This window comes from Sturnira hondurensis, unplaced genomic scaffold, assembly GCF_014824575.4.
Source record: "Sturnira hondurensis isolate 20B ecotype Veracruz unplaced genomic scaffold, ASM1482457v3 Scaffold0006496, whole genome shotgun sequence".
Classification (NCBI taxonomy): Eukaryota; Metazoa; Chordata; class Mammalia; order Chiroptera; family Phyllostomidae; genus Sturnira; species Sturnira hondurensis.
The window spans coordinates 18,815,313-18,838,446 of record NW_028079127.1 but is presented as its reverse complement, the minus strand read 5'-3'; the positions used below and the strand labels follow the sequence as shown (position 1 = coordinate 18,838,446).

The window sequence follows — 23,134 nt, the reverse complement described above, 5'->3', positions numbered from 1 at the left end:
ATTTTTGGTCTCCCTCCAAGATTCTCTCCTTTAGAGGTTCTGATCCAGAACTGGGATGCGGCCAGGACTCTGCATTTTAGTAAGTTGCCAGGTACTCCCGTTGGTAGCACCTTTGACCCCTGCCCAGCACTCCAGTGCCCTCCTAACTCACGCTCCCAGCTCCCCCATCATAAAGCTGCCTCATGTGTTGGTCTGCCCTTGGTGCACTCTCCTCCTGGAACCCCCTTCTCTCCATCTCGACCTCCCCCTTACCAAATGCTGCAAGCCCAGCAGTATTGCCAGAATTTGTTCAGTATCTCCTCAGATAGCCGTTCTAACCCCAGTAGAGCTTGCCAACCCCTTTCCGCAGAAGGAGAGAGTGTTTACGTTGTGCTGCAATTTGGGGGTTCTTGTGTCTCCCCTCTAATAGACTCAGAACCTTGGGGGTTGGGAGCATTTCAATTCTGTATCCCCAGCATCCAGCTCAGTTCCTGGCACATGGTAAGAGTTCACGAATGCTTGTTGAACAAATAAAAAGGAAGGAGGAAGGCTAGCAAACCTCTGAATGGTAGTTGTAGTTACGAAAGTGTTCTTTGGAGCCCTGAAGTCTCCCAGGGTTGGTGGTTAGGAAAGAGGCCTAGGAGGGTGGATTCCCACCGCTCCCTTCCTCCCTCCACTTGTGATTAGGGCAAAGTAGCTCTGTTTTCAATTTTTGTATGCTGGTCAACAGCGAAAGGTTTTGTTGAAGGGAAGAGGAAAGCTGATGCTAAAAATGAAATTGAAAATCACAGCATTAATTTACCTTTATGAAACCCCTTTATGCATTTCTGCACTTCCTGCTTTAGAATGAAGTGGGAAAACTTGAAGAACTTGAGAAATAAAGTCGAGTGATCTAAATTGGAAAATGAATCTATGAGGAAATATTAGAGATTTCCCAATCTGTTGGGTTGTACCATATAGTATGGCCTTGGGGCTGCTTGCCTGTTTTAAGCACCTGGAAGGTTATCATGAGAGAGATGCTAAGTAGCTGGCATCTATTTCCATGGAGGACCAGATGAGAAACATGAGAGTAAATTGCAAAAGTTGAGAGAATTTCTTTGAATTCATTGAGGAGTGTGCTTGTGTTTCCAAAACAGAGTCTTCAGAAAATGCCCTCCCTGAGGCTCAGAGGCTCTGTCTCTGCCTCAGTGCCTGGCGCAGGCTGGCTCCACTCTGGAATTCACCGAACATCAGTACCAGGGAAGAAATGTGTGCAGTGTGTGAATTAGAACTCTCAGAAGAGAAAGTGACTTTAGAATTAACGCGCTGTTAGACTTGCCGCAAATTCAAATTAATGGAATTCAGTTGTACGAACTTGCTCAATAATAAGAAATTAATGTAACTTCACATACCGTTCATGCATAGCTTGTCATGAGGATAACTATGTGTAGAGCAGTTCTCTTATAACATTGCTTATTGAAGACTGAGAATTTAACATCATCTCTTCTTTTCTCTTGAAAGAGGTAGCATTTTCTCATCCAGATTAAGAGAAAAACTGACACGTTGCCCTCATGTAGAGGTGTGGATGTTTATAAAATCTGACGAATGAATTTTACTCTCTCGCCACAGTTTTTTTCACACCTTTGGGAAATAGGAGTAGTTGCTGTAGTTCTGGCTGGCAAACAGAGTCCAGCAGCAGCTCTCAAACTATGTCCATACAGACCCCATTGCCTCACATAAAAGCACATCGTGGGGTCAGATACCACCTGTCCTGCTCGCACTTAGAAGACATAACATTTTAAACTTCTGAGCAGTGTTAGAGGGTAGAAACCTGTCTGTGTTTGGTAAACTATTTCCTAGCAATATTTAACTATTCTTTTTAGAATAGCTATTGCCAAATCAGGAAACATCATGTAGATATTGGCCTTCAAAGAGTTTGAATGTTAACAGAGAGCATCATTTATTCATCATACACATGGAGAAGCTAGCAAAACAGGAAATAATTATATGTGTAGCTAATGCCCTTTGAAATTAAAAAAAAAGTTATTTTGAATGTCTCACAAACTGTGAAGAGGGTCAGGTGAAACCAGCAGCATGAAGGACTCTAGGAAATGTGAAGCTCAGGTGGGCACTGTGAGAACTGCCTCAGCAGCCTCCTTTCTCTGTCAAGGAGTAGGAGAGAAGTTCTGAGGTTCTGATAGGGCTAGCAACTCTGTCCACCCCAAATTCTCTTTATCCTTTTGTCTTTGGACCAGAGCTTGGCATAGCCCCTCCAAATCACACCTGCCTCTGTGGCTATCTAACAGCTCCAAACAGGGACCCAGCCTGCTGGGTGTTCTGCCATCACCAGTGTGTGGCCCCTTGGTGGCCCTGGGGATCGTCTCTATTCCAGGCGTTGGAAAGGGGAGAGAGGACCAGTGCACACATGTAAGAGGTGTTTGGGGCTAAGCCTGGAAGCGGCCCACCCTACTCCCATCAACATTTTGATGTCTAGCACAGTCACAAGGTCACACCCAACTTCAAGGGAGGCTGAGAAGTGTAGTCTATCTGGCTGCTCAAGAAGAAATGGAGAACAGGGATTTTAATGAACAGCTGGGGAAAACTCTCTGCCACAACATGCCTGATGCATCTCAGTCCTTGGTCTCTAAGTTAGAAGGTTGACTTGTGTTAACCATCTCGTTTGCTCCCTGGTGGCTCATCAGTGTTTCTGCATAGTATGATGGTGATGCTACCCATTAGTACTGGTGACTTTCATCAGCAAATTTCCATAGAGCAGATATTCAGGGAATTTCCACTTTCATTCGTTCAACGTTTATTGAGCACCTAGACTCTTGAATGCACTAGAAATATAGCAGTGAACAGGGGTCCCCTTGTATTTAGGGAGTGTATTCTCTCATGTAAGAGAAAGACAATAAACAAAGAAAATAATGAGTTTGTGCCAAGTGCTGTAAAGCAGAGAGAGAGGGTAATGGGGAGAGAAGATGTCTTGTTTTTGCTGACATCAAAGTTGGCTTCTCTGGGAAACTGGCATGTGAGCTAAACCACTGGGGCTGAAAGAACAGCATTTCAGGCAAAGGTAATAGCACGTGCAAAGGTCCTAAGGCAGTGGGAGCTTGGCTTGTTGAAGAAACTTGGAGAAGACCAGTGTATGTGGAGAGGAGGACACAAGAAAGGCTTGAGCGTGGTGTATCAGATGTTCTACACAAGGCCTTGCAGATCTACGAGATCTGACTTATTTTATCAGACAGCAAGACAAAGCCTGGAACAGGTTAGGTGTGGTTTGTTTTTTGCAACAGCTTTATGAGGCCTAATTCACATACCATAGAATTCATTATTCAAAAGACACAATGTAGTGGCTTTTAGTATATTGGTGTTGTGTAACAATTATCATACTTTTAGAATATTTTCATCACCCCCAGAAGAAAGTTCATACCCTTTAGAAGTCATCTCATTTTTTCCCCAAACACCCAGCCCTAGGCAACTACTAAATCTATTTTCTTCTCTATAGATTTGCCTGTTCTGGACATTGCATAGAAATGGGATTTTACAAAATGTGGTCTTTTGTGACTGGCTTCCATCACTCAGCATAATGTTTTTGAGGTTCATCTGCGCTGTAGCATGTATCAGTGCAACATGCCCTTTTTTTTTAGTCTTTTTTAAAAATTATTATTTATTTATTTATCTTTAGAAGGGAAGGGATGGAGAGAGGGAGAGAAATATCAATGTATGGTTGCTTCTCATGCATACCCTGCTGGAAATTGGCCCCTGCTGGAAACTGGCCTGCAACCCAGGCACATGCCCTGACTGGGAATTGAACCTGCAACCCTTTGGTTTGCAGGCCAGTGCTCAATCCACTGAGCTACACCAGCCAGGACCACAAAGATTTTTTTATTGTGTGCTAAATATGGAAATACAGTTGTGAACAAGATACGAAGTTACTTGTCTTCATTCTCTCCTGTGTTTTCTTGTAGTTTTAACTCTTATATTTAAGTCTATGATCCATTCAAGTTAATTTTTTGTAGGCAAGGATCAAGGTTCAGTTTTTTTCATGGATTTTAATGGAGACTGTTCATAATAGTTTTTTACAATCCTTTGTATTTTTTTGATGTCAGTTGTTATTTCTCTTCTTTTATTTCTGATTGTATTTATTTGTGTTTTCTCTCTTTTTTTCTTGATGAGTCTGGTTAGATGTTTGTCAATGTTGTTTACCCTTTCAGAGAACCAGCTCTTGGATTTATTGATCTTTTGTATCATTTTTTAAAAACTTTATTTTGTTTATTGCTGCTCAGATCTTTGTCATTTCCTTCCTTCTACTCACTTTAGGCTTTGTTTGTTGTTCCTTTTCAACTTCCTTTAACTGTAAAGTTAGATTGTTTATTTGAACTTTTTGTTGTTTTTTGAGATAGGCTTGCAGTGCTATCAATTTTCCTCTTAGGATTGCTTTCCCAGTGTCCCACAGATTTTGGATTGTTGCTTTCTTATTTTCATTTGCTTCAAGGTATTTTTTTATTTCTTCCTTGATCTGGTTGACCCATTCATTGTTTAATAACATCTCTGTATATTTTGCTTCCATTGTTATTTAGCTTCCATGTCTTTATGTGTTTTTCAGTTTTCTTCTTGTGATTGATTTCTAGTTTCATAGCATTGTGGTCAGAAAAGAAGCTTGATATGATTTCAGTGTTCTTAAATTTATTGAGACTTGTTTTGTGTCCTAGCATGTGGCCTATCCTAAAAAACATTCCATGTGCACATGAAAGTATGTATATTCTCTGTGTGGGGATGAAATGCTCTAAAGAGAGCAATTAAATCCATTTGATGTAGTGTGTCATTTAAGGCTGCTGTCTCCTTGTTGATTTTCTGTCTGGAAGATCCATCCATTGAAGTCAGTGGGGTGTTAAAATCCCTGGCTATGGCTGTCTTTCTGTCAGTCTCTCTCTTTATGTCTGTCTCTCCCTTTATGTCCATCAAAATTTGCTTTACTTATTTAGGAGCTCCTGTGTTAGGTGCATAAATGTTTACTAGGGCTATATCCTGTTGTTGGATTGTTCCCTTTATCATTCTGTAGTGTCCTTCTTTGTCTCTTAATACAGCCTTGATTTTAAAGTCTATTTTGTTAACTATAAGTATTGCTACCCCAGCTTTATTTTTCCTTTCCATTTGTGTGAAATATCTTTTTCCATTCCTTTACTTTTAGTATGTTTGTATCTTTTGATCTGAGAGGGGTCTCTTGTAGACAGCGTGAATATATGGGTCTTATTGTCTTATCCATTAAGCTACCCTGTGTCTTTCGTTTGGAACCTTAAGCCATTTACATTAAAGGTGATTATCAATGGATACATATTTAGTGCCGTTTTATTGCTAGACTGTTTTCTTTTGTTTTTCCTTTCTCTTTTTCTTCTTCTTAAAGCAAGCCCTGTAACATTTGTTGCAGTGCTCGTTTGGTGTTAACAATCTCCTTTAGCTGTTTCTTGTCTGGGAGGCTCCTTATTTCTCCTTCGATTTTAAATAGTAGCCTTGCTGGGTAAAGCAGCCTTGGTTGTAGGTCCTTGCTTTTCATCACCTTGAATATTTTATGCTACTCCCTTCTGGTCTGAAATGTCTCTGTTGAGAATCAGATGACAGTCTAATTTGTGTTCTCTCGTAGGTAACTCCCTGCTTTTTGTTGAAGCTTTTAGGATGATCTCCTCATCTTTGAGCCTTGCAATTTTAGTTATGAGTCTTGGTGTAGGCCTCTTTAAGTCCAGCTTGATTGGGATTCTCTGAGCTTCCTGGACTTGTATGTCTTTTCCCTTCACCAGATTAGGGAAGTTTTGGGTCATTATTTCTTCAAACAGGTTCTTGATCCCTTGCTTGCTCTTCTCCTTCTGGTATCCCGAGATGCAGATGTTGTTACAGTTCATGCTGTTCCAAAGGTTTCTTAAGCGCTCCTCATTTTTTAACATTCTTTTTTCTTTTTGCTGCTCTGCTTGGATGTTTTTTCTACCTTATCTTCCAAATCACTGATTTGATCCTCTGCTTCATCTAACCTACTATTTATTCTTTCCAGTGTATTATTTATTTCAGAAATTGCATTCTTTGTTTCTGACTGGCCCTATTTAATGATTTCTATGTCTTTTTTCATGCTGTTGAGTATCCTTATAATTGTTACTCCAAACTCTCTATTTGATCATAGCTCGCTTCCATTTCATCTAGTTCTCTGGTGAATTCTCTTGTTCTTTCATTTGGGGTCTGTTTCTTTGTCTTCCTACTTTGGCTTCTTTGTATTTGTGTCTGTGTATTAGGTAGATGTGTAAAGACTCTGGTTCAGGCCTGTGTCAAACACTGCCTGTGACTAGGCCTGGTTGTGGGCAGAAAGAACCTGACTTTGCACCAAGGCTGGTTTGTACCAGCACCGGACCCAGGAGAGGGTCAGCTGAAGTCTCAGAGCTCTCAGAGATCTGCCTCTGCCTGCAGGCTTTCTTTTAGGCTCACTCACTGAGATTGCTTCCTCTTGTACTCTTCAGCAGCAGTGCTGAAGCCCCACAGGGTCCGGTGAGAGTAATTCCTGTGGGTGGGGTTACGCTTCCCCCCAGGCTGACTCCCTTCCCTTGGAGGAGAGTGCTTCGCTGGAGAAAGATGGCCTCTGCAGTGTGTGGAGTTCCTCATCACAGGGATCCTGGCACCTGTTCCTTCAGTTTTCCTCCCAGAGCCTCCAGTCCCAGACTCTTCCTCAAGCATCTCTAGTCCACTCTGCCCTCCCTCAGCTGGAGCCCAGGCTAAGTGCCTGCAGTTGGAATTTTGTTTGTTGGCCCTTTAAGAGGCTCTCTGTATCTCCAGCCGTCTCTCCCTGGTGGACAGGAACCCTGCTGCTTTTCACAACTGGATGTTATCTTGGTTCCTTTCCTACTCTGGTGCCATAGGCTGGAGAGCCTAGCTTGGGGTATAAACCCCACACTTGGGGGGAACCCTCCAGCTGATGAAATACCCCTCTGGAACTTCAGCTGCTGCCTGGGGGAGCCCAGCCAGCTCTCTTGTGCCTTCTCTGCATTCCCTACCAGTCTTGTTACGATGAAGTCGTTTCTTCTTTCTGTTCCTGGTTATAAGGCTTCTCTCCAGCTAGTGTTCAGTTGGTTATTCAGGATGATTTTTCTATAATTTAGTTGTAATTCTAGTTTCGTGCTGCAAGGGGGTTAGTGTAGCTTCCACTTATTCCTCCACCATCTTGGGTCTACCCTGTCTTCTAACAAAGACCTCCCTTAACCCAACACGCTCATTTAACTAAAAGTTTATAACTTCTGCCCGGTCACAGCCATTTTGTAAAGAGTGGTCTAGGTGTTGTTTCTGCTCCTCACTTGTTACTCCTCACACTTGGCCTCTGGCCTTTTTCTCTACTGTTTCACTAAACCAGTTCTTGCCAGAATCACCAGTAATCTCTGGTTGACATCCAGTAGACACCGGTTGTCCTGGTCTCCTGTGATTTATTGTAGCCTTGCACCTCAGTGACCCCTTCCTCCTCTGTCAGACACTCTTCCCTTGACTGATAGTGCGTTGCACCATCCTCCTTATTTCTTTTTGTTTTTCTGTTTGTCCTCGTGTGTCTAGTTTTTCTTCTTTTGCCTGCTTTTTTTTTTTTAAGATTTAATTTATTCTTACAGAGAGGGGAAGGGAGGGAGGAAGAGAGGAAAAGAAACATCAATGGGAGAGACAAACATTGATCAGTTCCCTTCCATACATACCCTGACCAGGGACCGAACCCACATCCCAGTCATGTGCCCTGACCAGGAATTGAACCAGTGACTTTTCACTTTGCAGGGTGATGCCCAGCCAATGGAGCCGCACTGGTCAAGGTCTCTTTTACCTGCTTCTTAAATACCAGTGGCCCTCAGGATTCTGATAAAAGCCCTGTTTCCTTCTCGTTCAGTAGCCATTTCCTCCTTATTTCCATTTAGTCCCCTGGTTGAAGAGTCTCAAATTTATATCTGGCCCACATCTTTTCTGAGCCTCATTTCTGTGTATTTAACTGAAAGCTCTGTGAAGCTCTATGAAGAAAAGTACCTTGTATACATCTTGTTTACATTTGTAATTCCCATGTTTAGCACACAGATTTTAGTAACTATTTGTTGACCAAATAAGCAAGTGAACAAACTGAGCAACCCCTGCAATTGATACTATATCTTACAATTCTAGTACAACTTACTCTGGCCCCTTCCCTGAAACCATGTGTGTATAGTGAGTACACCGACGGCTTTAGGTACAGCAGAAGTAAGTGCTTTCAGAATCCCATACCTTGTTTTTGCGACGGCTTTAGGTACAGCAGAAGTAAGTGCTTTCAGAATCCCATACCTTGTTTTTGCCATGGCTCAGTGTTTTTGTTACAGTTCATAGGGAACCTTGGGATGAAGAGAGAGGAATGAGATCCTGGGTGGGGACAGGGAGCAGATGAGGGAGCCAGCAGACATTTCTCCAGATGTTGCAAACACTGTTTCTGAGGGGTTTTTGCCTTTTTTTGATATTAGTTTATGTTATGTTTCTGAAGTTTTTTTTAGTCTAATGTTTTCCTTCAGGATTACCCTGTATTGTTTAGGGAATAAAATATTTTAATGGCCCTATTGAATTCTGGCCATTGCTTTAGTTATAATATATTATTTCTCTGACTTTTTACCTAGTTTTTTAAGTTCCTGTAACATTTTTCTCTTTGCCCTCAAATGACTCTTGACAGTTATATATAGAGGATGTAAATTGGGTTGTAGAGATTATTTTGGATCTGGCATGATGTATATGTTTATCATCCGAGTGTTCACATCAGAGACTGTATATGTTTGCTATGGTCTTAGCATTATGCCTGGAGCTTTGGGGGTATTGGGGTTAATAACGAGGTGATCTTTACTGCTGTCCTCAGGGAGCACGCACTTTTAGGGAGGTAAGAGCCACCAGTAACAAGTAGAGAGCAATACCGACCAGGCAGTTTGTAGTGTCCCTTGCATGTTGCTTGGCAAGACAAATAGTGCCCTGCAACTCGGAGATGTGCACTTTAGGCCTTGCCCGTCACTGTGAGCTGTCCTGAAAGTATCTAGGGTTTCTCTCTGAATGCCCTTTTTATTTGTTCTGGAGCGTTGGTCCCTTACGTTTCTGTCTCTCTCTCCTACGTTTCAGTGAGCGGTTTCTGGTGAGACTGAACAAGAATGGTGGGCCAAGGAACCCAGAGAAGATAGAACGGATGTGTGCCCTTTTCACAGTATGTGCAAACTCTCTTTTCCTTCTCTGCTGTGGACGCCGATGAGGGGCCTGCTATGTGGGTGCTGTCACCCTAGAAACAAGCGTTTATTCTTGTTTCCCCACACACTGGGGAGAATAGGACTTGATTTACATTTCTATCAGGTTTTAATGAAATATTTAAAGAAAACTTGAAATTTGTTTTTAACTGATTTTTTATTAAAGAAATATAATCAAATGTCTTTTACTAATGTGGATTTTATAAGCTATTTAATATAATAGACACTTAAAATCTGAGAAAAGTCTTTCTTACTTTTCTTACTCAAGGCCACTGGGAATTTCTCTCATGTATATATCTAGTTTCTCAAAAGACATCCATCAAATTTACAGCTTTTCTGTGTATTTTTTGTGTGAGTACATAAAAAGAGAAGCTAAATAGTCCTCAGTCAGGTACCAGAGGGTCTTTTCCTTCTACGATCTGTACTTCGGGGCTTTTCTGAATAACCATGTTGTTCATGGTCTGAGACCGTGAGCTCATCACCTCTTGGAAGGCTTGGTGATTTGCTTATTGGAAAGTGCTAAGCCTCAGAATACCACATTGCCTTGAGTATTTTTCAGGTTGATGCTGATTTACTAAGGTTTTTTTCTTTACCCAGTTAAAAAACTAACTGCTCTACTTTATTTGAGTTTATTTATGGACTGAGGAAGATAACAAGACTGTCAGGATTTTAAACCAGCTTCAACTATCATGGATTCTTTGATCTGCTTCAGTGACACTGAGATATATCAAAACCCATTTGTGCAGAGATGTGTGGGTTCTCAGTGCCACTGTCATGTGTGTGTGATTGATGGGTGACAAGTGTCTCACAGCTTCAGTGCACCTCTTAAACACATGTGATTTGTGATATGTGACTTTCTTTTAGAGGTAAAATTGGATTTGCTTACCTGACTTTTTTGTTTGTTTACTACAACTTTGTCTTTCAAAACCTCAAAAAATGTTACTGCAGAATCAGAAGCCATTTTCACCAGGATAGCTATTGTTGAAAATGCCCCAGATGTGCAGAAAAATTTACAAATCTTGTTAAGCTAAAATGATGTTTTGTTCACCTTAGAGCTCAGCATTCAAAGCTTAGGAGACAATGCAGGAAGCAAGAGCAGATGTAGACCAGTGAAGACGGGTAAGGGAGTTGAGGTGTCGTAGTCTGGGAAGGTCAATGCTCTCTTTCTTAACAGGAAAAAAACAGGGGGACAAGTCCACACTGCAGTTAATGGACTTAACGCTAGAGAGTTCTGGGTGAACTCCTGAACTGGGGCTCTGGGGCTGCCATTCTGAAACCGAACTAGAATGTCTCCGTGGTTTCAGGAGGTCCTTCTAGATCCTGGCAGTCTGCTCTTCTCTGGTTAAAGCAGCAAAAGAAATTGTTGACTCCTTGCTCTTTGGCCTTGTGGAACAGAGCTGCGTGCACATGCTGTCCTTGAATATGATGAGTGCAGTCCTCATCTTTGAAAAAGTGAGCTTAATTATGATGATATTTGAATGTAATTACAGTAAATCAAAATCTTCACTTCACAGCATTTTAATTATCTGTATGGACCCAGAAGCCGAGCTGTAGCTCCCACTTTGTAAATCAGAGACGCACGTGACAGTCATATGTACCGTGGGGCCGCTGTGGTGGGGAGGCAGAAGGCTGCTAAAAACACCACTTGTCAGACTGTCCTGGATTTCTTTAAAAAGATCCCAACGGTGATTTGAGGAATTTGTACAAAGCACATAAGATTTTTTGAAAAAATTGTCTTATGCCAGAGTTTTGTGTTTTACTTCAGGTTACATAAAATAATAATTTTGGTGGAACCTGTCTTCTTATTATCAAAAACTTGAGTTCCTCCTGGGGGCTAAAGGAGTTTTCCAAATTGGCATTTGTGCTACAGAGTTTCAGAGTAAATGCAAGAAACTGCAGGCACACCTGTACTTGATACAAACCTGCTAGCTTGCCTTAGTTAGCATCAGGAAAAGGGGCCACACAGACGGAGCAGTTTTGTGGGGTTACTCAAGCAGGTGTCAGAGCTACAGTGCAGGTAATCACATTATCCAAGGCACACCCCTCTTCACTGGAAAGCCTGGGCTTTTTTTTCCCCTGGCCTTGTTAGATTTCAGAGCTCCCTGTGCAGGAAGAATTTTATCCAAGAAGGAGGTATTGTATATTTATGTGGTTGTCTAATACAGTGGGGATTTTGCTGACTTTCATGATATGCAATGGTTGTGTATATGAGCGTGTTGTCTCTGTACTTGCTCATTACCAGGTATCCAGTGTCTCACACGTAGGTCCTGACAGGTGCTAAGAGGGCAATAATGACTTGTTACATAAATAAATGAGTGCTTATATTTTGTTACCTTTGAGTGACCAGCTCAGAGAATGAATTTAGTTGCTGCATTAGTTGGTATTATATTTGCCACATTTATTTATACTCTTTCAAATTTCAAAGTAGAATTTTAAGTAGTGATTTCTTGGAATTGAGAATGAATTTGATTATTAGTATAATAACATACATTAAAATATTGCCTTTTTCTGCAGTGTAAATATGAATAAATTGGCTTTGTTTTGTATTTGTAAATCCCATTATCTCTACAGGAAAATGGCAGATTAGGAACAGGGAAGTGAGTTGACTTTTCCATATTTCAAATGGAGTATTAGTAACTGAGTCTAAGATGCTGAGCCCTGAGTCACTGCCCTCTCTACCCAAGTGTAGCTGGGAACCAGCTTCTAATTATGTAGTATTGGAAGGTATGGTCCAGTGAATAAATCTAAATTCAGACTTTGCTCATCTGATGAATGGTGGGTTAGTTACCCCTCTTCCCATTTTACAAGTCTTATAGGAATTTTAATATGGATAGCTGCACTTGGTACGTAGTTGTGAAGAGTGTGTGTTTAATGACTCTGTAGTAACTGTGTTCAGCCATGCATTTACATTTACATTAAATATTACATTAAAATTTGACATTGAAATTATGTGGAACTCACAAATAATAATTTTACTCAAAATATTTTCTTGCATTGATTATTATCATATATTTCTTGGCCTCAAATAAATACCACAAAGAATTATAGGTACCATATACAACATGGTCAGAAAGAGCCCCTGCCTACCCACTTGGAAAATACAGTAAGTTATATTTAAGCCTCCTTCCGTGTATTCAGTCAGAGAGAGCCAAAGGAGAGGTCCCATGCTCTTGTGTACAACCCATCTATTAGTTCTCTGGGTATATGGGGATTGATCATTTCAGGGACAGTTGGTAGTTGGGGTAATACGGTCTGAGCTGTGCAGAAGGAACCGTTTCACTTGGAAACACGTCAGACATTTCTGTGCCCTTCTGTAACCAACACGTTTCACTCCCAAAAAGCACATGAAAAGGATTATCTGTTTTGCAATTTCTATCTGTTATTTAGTAGCCATCTTAATAAGTGTCAAAATACAGTACTATTTTGAAGATATAATTTTGAATTCAATTTCTAAATTAAAGGAATTAGTGAAATGGAGCCAGAAACTCTCATTTTAATATCAAAAGACAGCTTTCATGTAAAAATTATCTTTTTGATTTCAGAGATAGCAATTTGTTAAACCTATATTGTTATAAGCATATTTTATTATTCCATCAAGCATTTGACAAAATATTATAACCACCTAGAATCCAAAAAGTTCATTTTCACCATTACACATTACATTACTTTTTTTGTTTTTAAAGATTTTATTTATTTATCTTTAGAGGGGAAGGGAAGGAGAGAGGAGAGAAATATCAGCGTATGGTTGCCTCTTGTGTGTCCCCTGCTGGGAACTGGCCTGCAACCCAGGCATGTGACCTGACTGGGAATCGAACCGCAGTTGTTTGGTTCACAGGCCTGTACTCCATCCACTGAGCTACACCAGCCAGGGCTACACATTACTTTTTAATGTCTCCTTTTCTTTTTTATGTTCAGAACCATTTTAGGGGGCAGAGCTGGGACTGGGGTGAGGCAAGCCAAACAGGATTCTGAGACTGAAACCTCCTGAAATTTTGAACCTTAGGTGCCCAGCAACAGGGTTTAAAAACAAAGCCAACACAGGGGCTCTGGATCTCAAAGGTCATTTACAATTATGACTACCACTTGGTTGTCCCTTTCCTGCTTTCTTGGAGAGAGACAAGCATCTGGGAGCAATCAAAAGATGAAAGATTGGGAGACTTCCTTTTGTGGGTGGTGGCGCACACGAAGACAGTGTTGTGAAGGCCTTGGGCACGCTGCGAGAGTCCAAGGTGGAGGGGCGCTGCCTGCCCACCCCCAGGTGCCACACGCCTCCCGTCCACCGAGTGCGCATCTTTGCACCTAATCACGTTGTTGCCAAGTCCTGCTTCCGGTGCTTCGTGTCTCAGCTGAAGAAGATGCAGGAATCTTCAGGGGAAGTCGTCTTCTGTGGGCAGGTGTTGGAAAAATCCTCCTTGGGGTGAAGAACTTTGGAATCTGGCTGCGCTACGACTCCCGCAGTGGAACCCACAACATGTACCAGGAGTATTGGGACCTGACCACCGCAGGCGCTGTCACCCAGTGCTACCGAGACATGAGGCCCCGCATCCTGCCCATGCCTACTCGATCCAGATCATGAAGGTGGAGGAGATCGCGGCCAGCAAGTGCTGCCGGCCGACAGTCAGGCAGTTCCATGACTCCAAGATCAAGTTCCCCCTGCCCCACCGGGTCCTTTGTGGCCAGCACAAGCCATGCTTCACCACCAAGAGGCCCAACACCTTCTTTTAGATGCAGGGCCTCCCTGTCCCCTGGTCTGCCCAAATAAACTTCTTGGGAAAACCGGAGTGCTCAGAAAAAACAAAAGCTGAAAGATCGGAAGGAAATGGAACCAAGGGACCTTTTCCTAGAAGCATAATGGAAATCATGGGAGCCCATCTCACTAAGGACAGTTACTCCATCCGTCATTACTAATTCATAGCGATGGCTGGGAGTGAGCAGTGGGTGGATGACGGTGGGAAGCCTGAAACATCACTTCAAGTACATGTTAAATAAAGTATAAACACATACTCCTAAATAACCATTTTATTTCAAAGTGTGTTCTGAACATAAGCAATGTATATATGTAAAATTATTTTTATAACTCTAGTTTTAAAAGTTTCTGACTCTGAATCAGACTTGTTTACTTAAAGAAGTCCTTAAAATTTTCCAGATAAAATTATTTTCAGCTTTCTACTCAAGTATAAATGATATACAGGTTCTGTCCAGAAAGTATCTAAGTATGAAACAGAGAGACATTTATTGAAGAAGATACAAAATACAAGAAACATTGTACATAGACAGTAATGCCTCAGTCTCCTTCAAAGTGGGCACCTTGGGACTTCACACAGTTTTCACAGTCACCATCAGCTACCCCGTTGTATTTTCCTGAATCTTATAGACAGTATGAAATCTCTTCCATTTCAAGTGTGATTTTTATTTTGGGAAAAGCCAGAACTCGCAGGGTGCCAAATCTGGGCTGTGACGGGGGCTAAGTCACCTGGGTGATTTGCTGTTTCACCAAAAACTCTGCATGAGACATGATGCGTGAGTGGGCACATCATGATGAAGCAGCCAATCATCAGTTGCCCAGAGCTTCGGCCTTTTGAATCATCTGAATAGTGTCCATGGAGGAATGTTCAAGCTTAGGCATGAATGTTCGAACTTAATGCAAAATTTGATGCAGATTCGTTGCTCTACTTACTCATTTTGAATGTGACGGTAGCACAGTACACATGCTCACTTAACGGTGACTGACTAGCACAGTGAAGTCGTCATTGTTCACACATGTGCATTCTGGTCCACTGTCCTTGACTGCCAGGTTACATTGATGCCATACAAACTATTCGTGTTATGTTAACAATGGTTGGACTTTTTCTGGACAGACCTCATATGTCTAAATTTAGAAATAGAAATCAAATTATTGATGTTTCACTACGACCAAGTTAATCTCTTTTCAAGGGAGCATACATAGTGTGCAATAACCACTTGTGGACAGTGGAATAAATGTAAAATTACTGAAGAATAAACTTTAGAATTTCAGTCATTAGGGGGCTTTTTGGTGTTTTCCCATTTCTGTGCATTCAGCATTTCTTTTGTTACAAAATGTTGTCATGTGATATTAGCAATTTCATGGTGATTTCTGATGTGAGAACTCTTGTAGATATTTGTTAGGTGTTCTAAATAAGAGCTGGAGAAGTAGTATCAATAAAATAAACTTCCAAAGGCTTATAACATAATGCTAAACTGTGATGTGCTTGGACTCCCACCCCCATTTATAACTTAATGCTAAAGCCATAAAAGCAAACCTCATGAGGTTCAAAATGAAATTTTAATTATTTCTGTGTATTCATTGCCTCAATTAACTTGTTTTTCCTCTTTTCTTAGGATCTGAGCAGCAAAGACATGAAGAGAGATTTGTACATAGTTGCCCATGTGATACGAATAGGTACGACACCTTATTCATTCACGTGACTAAGACCAGCCCGACCTGGGACAAGAATCTGCTCCATGTGAGCGTTGTCTTCTTCCCGCTTCTGCCTGTTTCGTCAGGTCTCAGGAAGAGAGTCCAGCTGCTATTGGAGCTCTGCCTTAGGCTCAGCTCCTGTGGGAGCTGAGTTTGATATAAAGGAATAATCCCCCCCCCCCCCACTTAAAATCTTTTGTTCTCTATTTGTTTTGGACCCAAACTCTTTATTTCAAGTGGTCTGCTTATAGGCATTCTCTTTGTCAGACCGCCCCTCCTCTGTGGCAGCCTCAGCCACAGGCGTCTGATAGCAGACCTGATGGCCACGGTTGCCAGCTTAACAGGCGGTAAATGGCCTTTGCTGTGTTTTGTATCAAAAAGTATATATCTATTCCATTTTCCACCAAATTAGAGTGACTGTCCTTACTGCAGTAGATGGATGGCATCGCACTTCTATGCCACCCAAGATGAAAAAAGTGATTTTTGCTACTATTGTGTGGTTGGTTTGCCTAGCTTATTTCAAGTTTATGACATAATTTGGGGGCTGTGACTAACCAAGACTTCTTTCATAGGTTTGGGTTCTGGCAAATTTTACACATTTTGTTAGAGAATATGTTTTTATCCTTGTCAACAAAACAACTATTTTGCTGTGTTTTGGGGTTTTTGTTTGTTTGTTTTGCTTTACTTAATAAAGCATTTGTTGAGGTTCCAGTTTTGGATTTGCAAGTCCTCTTGCCACTGCAGGCGGGGCCCTGGTAAGCAGGAGAAGCAGGGTTTTATCCACTTTCTGAGATGGCTCTTGCTCCTGTCGTGGTTCAGAAGCAACTTTGGCAGCTCATAATAAATAATAAAACTTTCTTAATATGCTTAAACTTAAATGTATTAGTACATTGGTTTTTCTAAGAAATTCGTGAAACCTCTGTTTAATTGTCATGTGATTAATAAATGGACCTTTGATGTTAAGGTGAGTAATAAGGAAGATTGATAGAATGTGATTCAGGTGAAGAGCCCTGGCCAAAGGCCTGTTTGGCATTGCCCCACACAAGTATCCTTACATCTTTGGATGGCTCTGTTCAATCCTAAGTCAGCCTGCCAGTCTGGAGGATCTCTAAGGTGCCTCCAGTTCTGGCATCCTTGGATGACAGTCGGGGACAGTGGAGAGGAGCATGGAGTGCTCAGTCTGACTGGTGTTTTCTGCTGTGCCCCAGGACGGATGCTCCTGAATGACTCAAAGAAGGGCCCTGCTCACCTACACTACCGGCGACCATATGGCTGCGCGGTCCTAAGCATCCTGGATGTCCTACAGTCACTCACAGAATTAAAGGAAGAAAAGGATTTTGTTCTCAAGGTTTACACGTGAGTGATGGACATCGGAAACGCCGATGATTTGTAGCATGAGTTATCCCAGCACTGACCTCAAGAGCAGCAGTTCTTCAGCTCAACTGTGGGACACAGTTGTCAGGGTACACAGGGTAGACAGTTTTTTGAAAATGCAGAGATTCTGGCTTAAGGTTTGGGTTGGGGTTCCGGCAACTGTATTTCTAATAAGCTTGCAGGTGATTCTGAAGCAGCTAAATGTGGAGCCTTCTTTTCTAAAGTAAAAGCCTGGTAGTGTACATTTCCTCTTCTAGCCACGATTGACTGACATTATATAATTACACAAAGGCTAATGATGAAATTTTTCATGTGTTTTGGATATGAAAGAGTCTTCTGTGTCTGATGCCTGCCCCCAGCTATGGTAACTGAGGCAGCTGCTGATGCAGATTTCGTCCAAGAATGGTTGCGAGTCAGGTTGCCTTGTCCTCGAAGAAAGCCAGATTTTCTGAGGAGCCGAGGCTCCACCCTGCACTTCTGCCCCCACAGACCTGTAGGCCCCATTCAGTCGGGCCTGCATCGCCCGCAGTGTTCATCAGCCGAGGGCCTGTCTCACAGAAGCATCTCATCTTGACTCTGTTCAACCACAGGGGAAAGAACTGATAAAGAAACACAGAATCCAGGCATATTGTCTCTCCTTGCTTCTACTACTTAGGCATGAATAGTAATGCTGAGTTTAGTTAGTTTTTGGAACATGGTGTATTTCTGTGAGAATATTTTTTAAAAATCTGTTTTGTTTTGGTTCTAACAAAATACTGTTTTTCCAAGTTAAATCTGTCAATCACCATGTTAATATATCTTCACCATAACATTGTATAGATATTTTTCTGTATAATCTGTTCTGTTTGGTTCAGGCACAAAGAGAACTTAATCCATAGTTAAACTTAATTTGGGCCTTCATGTAATGAACCACATTTTAGTAATTTAAAATTTATTAGTAATTTAAAAATAAAAGCCATACCCTTATTACCTATTTTGCCTTAGTTCTGTTCAGAGTTATGTACTTGATGGAATGAGACTCTTTCTTTGGAATAGTAACCTACAAAGGAAATTTTGGTGGGTTTTCTCTTCCTTTATGCATTGGTCACAGACTTTCTTTGTCTATCAGATTTCTTCATAGATGGGTAGTGGGACCTCCTTCTTGATTCACTGTCCTCATTTTGAACAGAACTAAAGAGAAATCCAAACTTACCATCATTACCATCTTCTCTCTGTTTATGGGATTTATATATAGCACTGGAGGATTGCGTGTCTGTGCATGTATCAGCTGTTCCTTGCCTTGGTGCAGATTCTCTCTGTAGATAGGTCCTGCACAGCCTCCCTCTTGAAATCATGCTGCCAGGCTTAATTGAGCTAACTGGTTCTAAAACAACAGCTTTGGGTATCAGTACGTCACTTTGCAAGAAGTGTGATTCGTGTGTAGCTTTTGCTTAGCTTTTTCCTGTGAGCCGTGTCTAATATATCAACTCCAAAAAAACTAGTTTTTATAGTGAAGATAGTTTAAATTTTTTGAAGGACTGATAGAGTTAAAGTGTAGGATAATTTTTCCGCTTGAAAATTTTACGAGACTTTCAAACAGACTCTGAACTGCATGTTTGTGCAGTTGGGTTTGTGTATAGAATGGAATTTCTAGGATTAGTCTTTTAAATCCACATCGGCATAGTGCATCCAGCCCTTGGGAGAAGTAGTATTTTCCAATAAGTTTCAGGGGACATGTTTGTTAGATTGAGTTGGAAGCTTTAAGGGTTTACTAATTGCTACTGTTAGTGTTTTAACCTTTGCTAAAGATTTTGCAGGATAAAAACCTCTTGTGCAGTTTTAATCAATGAATTGGCAAAATATATCATTAGTTGTTGACATTCCCATCATTTCTTTGATTATTCAGAATCAGCATCAAATGGGGGTTCGATGTGTCTTGCTGTGGTCACTGCTCTGGCTGAAGTTAGTTACCATCCTGTGTGTATGGGAGGGCGGCACCTCCTTTTAAGGAGATTTCCGCCAGAAGCCAAAGCATGAAAATTATGTCTCTTCCTAATGAGTCAAAAGCCTGGAAAATCACAAATTAACAGCCACACTGTGTTGTTTAGTCTGGTATGGATATCCTGTCTTTCCATTTGGCCAAAGAGACAAGGGTCACAAGCAGTACAGGGCTTGTTGAACCTGGGACCTAAAAGGAGAGGTGTGCCAAGGAGCTAAAGCCAACATTGGGGTGGGGTGGAGGGATGTCCATAAATTACACATAGGACGAGTCCACAGTTCCTCTGAGTACGCGATGACCCCTCTCCAACTTCACAGTGAGAAAGTCCAAATAAACGTATTTAGGTAAATCCTAGTGAAATAGATAAATAACTACTTTAAATACTAAATTTATTACCTTAGTGATATTTTAAATTACATAGAATGTATATTACATACCATAATCAAATAATATATAAAATTGTTTTTTCCTCACTCTCGTATGTTATGAGAGGATTTTATTCAAAATCTTCACAATCAGTCGTGCTCTCAGGTCTCTGTCATCATCAAAGCCACTTTCCAAGTCACCTGACTTCGTTTTACCAGGCACCTGATTTCCTGTCCCGTCAGCTGGTGTAGACACATCACTCCTTGAATCCTTGATGATGCTTTCACTGGAAATTCATCTTGAGGAAATAAGTTTTTCCAGTGAATGTATTTCACTGGAAATACATTTTTGCTGAACATTTGGACACTTGATGTTTCTGTGTTTTCATTCGTCTCGTAGGCGTATGTATGTGACCTTGGTGAGTGAGAAGGGTGTTCTGGACTTTCCTTGTTGAACTAACATATGCGCGCCTGCTCTGGTGCCCCTGAATGCTCAGAGACCCCATGGGGAAAACCAAAAACCTCTCATCTTACTTTGTCGGTAAAATTCCTGGGTGTGGCCTAGTGGAGTGCCACTTCGTTGCCCGTGCGGGACATCGTCTTTGTGGGGGAGGTGGACTGCCACAGAGACACGCAGACCTATGTAGGTCACAGCCTCTTATGCGTCTTATGACTGAGGATGAACCATCAACATCAGTAATAATGCTCTAAATATTAATGTGATTGAATATGACATAATCATGCCTGATTATAATCACAACTCATGATCATTTAATAAATGCTTACATCTGTAATTTTTCCTTACAAAATATCTTAGTGATTAGTTAAAATATGCTGAGGACACCCCACCCACTTTGTTTCAATTGATTTGAAGAGCTCCTCTTGGCATTCTGGAAAGGGAGGTGTTTAAAAGGCCAGTTAGGAGATGATTACACTGGTCTGGGAGAGAGATGACACCAAGGCCATGGAGAGAAGTCAGATGTGACAGATTTTAAGATGGCAAGATCGACGGGGTTCTGGTTGAATGAACTAGTGGGCTCCCCTTAGTGAGAGGTAGTCTCTGAAGCAGTCAGGTGGGGGGGCAGATGGCAGTGTTGTAGTGATGTGGGTCTGGAATGTAGGGATGAGTCTGGTCTGGAGACACTGCTTTGTGGCTCGGCAGTTTCTGGTGCTGGTTGAAACTGTGGGAGTAGTTGGGATCGCCCAAGAAAGCTTGTAGGGTGAGATGGAAATGGGCTGAAGACAGAGTTACGAAGACCACCAATACTGGTAGTTAAGGGGTGTGCAGTGTCAGAGACAAGCTGTTTTCTGGCACCTGAATTGTATGTGTTGGGGGGACGGGTACATGTGAGTGAAATAATGCACACTGTCACTGTTGATGTGGTCAGCAAGGCACGGCTTCACGCTACTGCCAAGGAACCAGTGAGAGTCTTTTTGGAGGGAGTTAATTTTCAAGACTCCACTTTTGAAAGCAGTATGTTATTTATGACAAAATGTAGTCAGAGTTCTGTTAAAGTCAGTATTGATTCCGTAAACCTCGAAAGTGACAAAAAACTGGTAGAAAGACACATCTTGGCCTCTTAACCAGCTGAGCACTTCTGGTGGGGACTGGCTGGAAGATGAGACAGTGCATGTCGGACAGGAAGGGCTGGAGGTGCTGCTGCCAGCACCTCTTACTTTTTATTTCCAGCTGAGTTGCTAAATCGTAAGTGATCATCTTAAAGAACACTCCCGCTTCTGTTGTTTGGAAGGAATTCTGAAAGCAGGAAGTTATCCTCCCAGCTCTGTGAGAACCTCGTCTTTGACCATTTTTCGCAGGCTTATTTATACTGACTGAAGAGTCTGAAGAACCACTGATTGAATAACAGTTAAGCTAGTTACCGACCTCCTTCAACTCTGTGTGGCCTTTTACAAACCCTTCTAGGTAGAAAGCTGTGGTATTTCACACTGCTGGACAGCATGTGATACAACCTACTGGGGTTCTTTCTCTCTTGGAAGGGGCTGTACTGGACTGTACACTTCTGTGCAACTATGGAAAGATCCTATGAATTTTCCTTTGTCCATGGGTCCTATTTTGTGGAATCAGGGTGTCCATGCCTTCCTATCCAACAGGGGCAGGAGTGGGGCCAGAGCCTTGGGGACTGCCAGTGTCACATGGGATTTTCAAGAGATTACCCTGAATCTCATCCCCCTTGTTTCATTGAGGTGTCTGCATTAGGATGGGGAATTCCTAGTCTTCTGCTGCTAAGCCAAGTGGTTGTGTGGTTGCAGCCCTTGGAATTGCCTCTTAAAGGAAAAGACTGTAAATAATGTCATAAATGAACACAGGCGCAGTGTCGCTCCTTCATTCTCTCTTTTGTTCCAATCTGAAGTCCCTGGGATAGAACTGTCTTCTTTCATAATTAAGCATCTGCCTTCTCTGCTGAGTCTTCCTTCCCCTCAACTACGGAGGATTTCACAGTGAACCAAACCCACTGCTTTCCCAAACTCTTCTTTTCACTTTGGACTGGCTGAAATACAGCCCAGGCAAATAACCACATCGCCCTGTGCTAAGCAGGATTTTCTTCTTGGGCCAGTATAGTATGATGACAGCTGAATGACAGAATAAAGCAGCTGCGAGGCATGTCGGTTTCTAAATGGTAGTGCTCGTTGGGAGGAACAGTTTTCTTCTCTAACGGGAACTGTCCTCTGGAGCCTAGTTCTTTTTGTTGCTCGTTTGCTTGTTTGGGGCGTGTGTGTGTGTGTGTGTGTGTGTGTGTAAGGAACTAGAAAAGAAAAAACCCCGACAGTTGGGAGAGTGCTGTCAGGGAAGAGGGCATTTTGCCACTTACACAGTATTTGTGGAGATTCATTTTAGAGTTTCTATTTTTCCCCGAGTGTGAATATTCTGTGTGCCTCAATAGAAAACAAGACTTGTCTAATTCAGTAAAATACACATTTATTTCTTTTGGGAAGTGAGATTGAAGTGTCCCTTTAAACTTTGTGTCACACTGGAACATGTGTTTGAGACCCTTGAGAATCCCATAACTGTCCTTCTGTTGCAGGTGCACCAATGAGAGTGAGTGGTCCCAGATCCACGAGAATATTATCCGCAAGTCCAGCGCCAAGTACTCTGCCCCCAGCGCCAGCCACGGTGACGTACTTCTCTGGCTAGAAATACAACTCTGTGTTGCAGTTGCAGTTGCTGAGCTCATACCTAAGCAACTGGTGGTGATCAGTTGCCACATGTAAAGTTCGGTTCCCAGTAGACATTTATTTCTTTTCCTCCTCTAGTACTATCTATTTCATTTTGTGATAATTTGGGACCTTTTCTAATTCATTTCAACCAAAATACATTTTCTGTTTTTTCTGTGACAGCGTCCACGTGCTCTGGTAGGTAACTTGAGTTTTGATGTAAATCTAGAGTGAACAGAAGTGTTGCGGGGTTTGTCACATGTGAAGTCTGTGTTTTCCTGGACAAAGATTACACACCCAGCCCCTCAAAAGGAGACAAATGTTAATGTCGCTTTTCCTGTTCTTGTTTAGCGTCAGCACCACCGTGAAAGCCTGACACAAGTGAGAACCGGTGATTGTTCTGCCAGTGTCAGTCACTCTGGAGCTAGAATAGCAAGTCTTTATCACCAGGCAGATTTCATCTTCTCTCAACTTCTTTTCCTTTTTCCTCCTTTGCTCTTAAACTCTATATGCATAATTTCTGTCTAAATCTTGGTACAGTTAGATTGCACATCTGCACATTAGATTGTTTTCTAAATTGAACATTAATTACTTG

The 23,134-nt window shown here is 41.8% G+C and overlaps 1 protein-coding gene and 1 pseudogene across 7 annotated transcripts in view; both read left to right on the top strand.

Moving 5' to 3' along the window:
* Positions 1 to 23,134, top strand: part of DOCK3 (dedicator of cytokinesis 3) — a 301,329-nt gene that overhangs the window by 178,851 nt on the left and 99,344 nt on the right. For 6 of the 7 annotated variants that reach the window (XM_037049608.1, XM_037049606.1, XM_037049605.1 and 3 more), the window contains exons 10-13: positions 9,091 to 9,172; positions 15,570 to 15,630; positions 16,857 to 17,004; positions 22,410 to 22,498. In XM_037049608.1, the coding sequence (XP_036905503.1) occupies positions 9,091 to 9,172; positions 15,570 to 15,630; positions 16,857 to 17,004; positions 22,410 to 22,498 (380 nt within the window). The remainder of the gene's footprint in view (positions 1 to 9,090; positions 9,173 to 15,569; positions 15,631 to 16,856; positions 17,005 to 22,409; positions 22,499 to 23,134) is intronic. The other variant, XM_037049609.1, reaches the window with a different exon arrangement.
* LOC118989566 (60S ribosomal protein L18a-like) lies at positions 11,405 to 13,992 on the top strand (annotated as a pseudogene).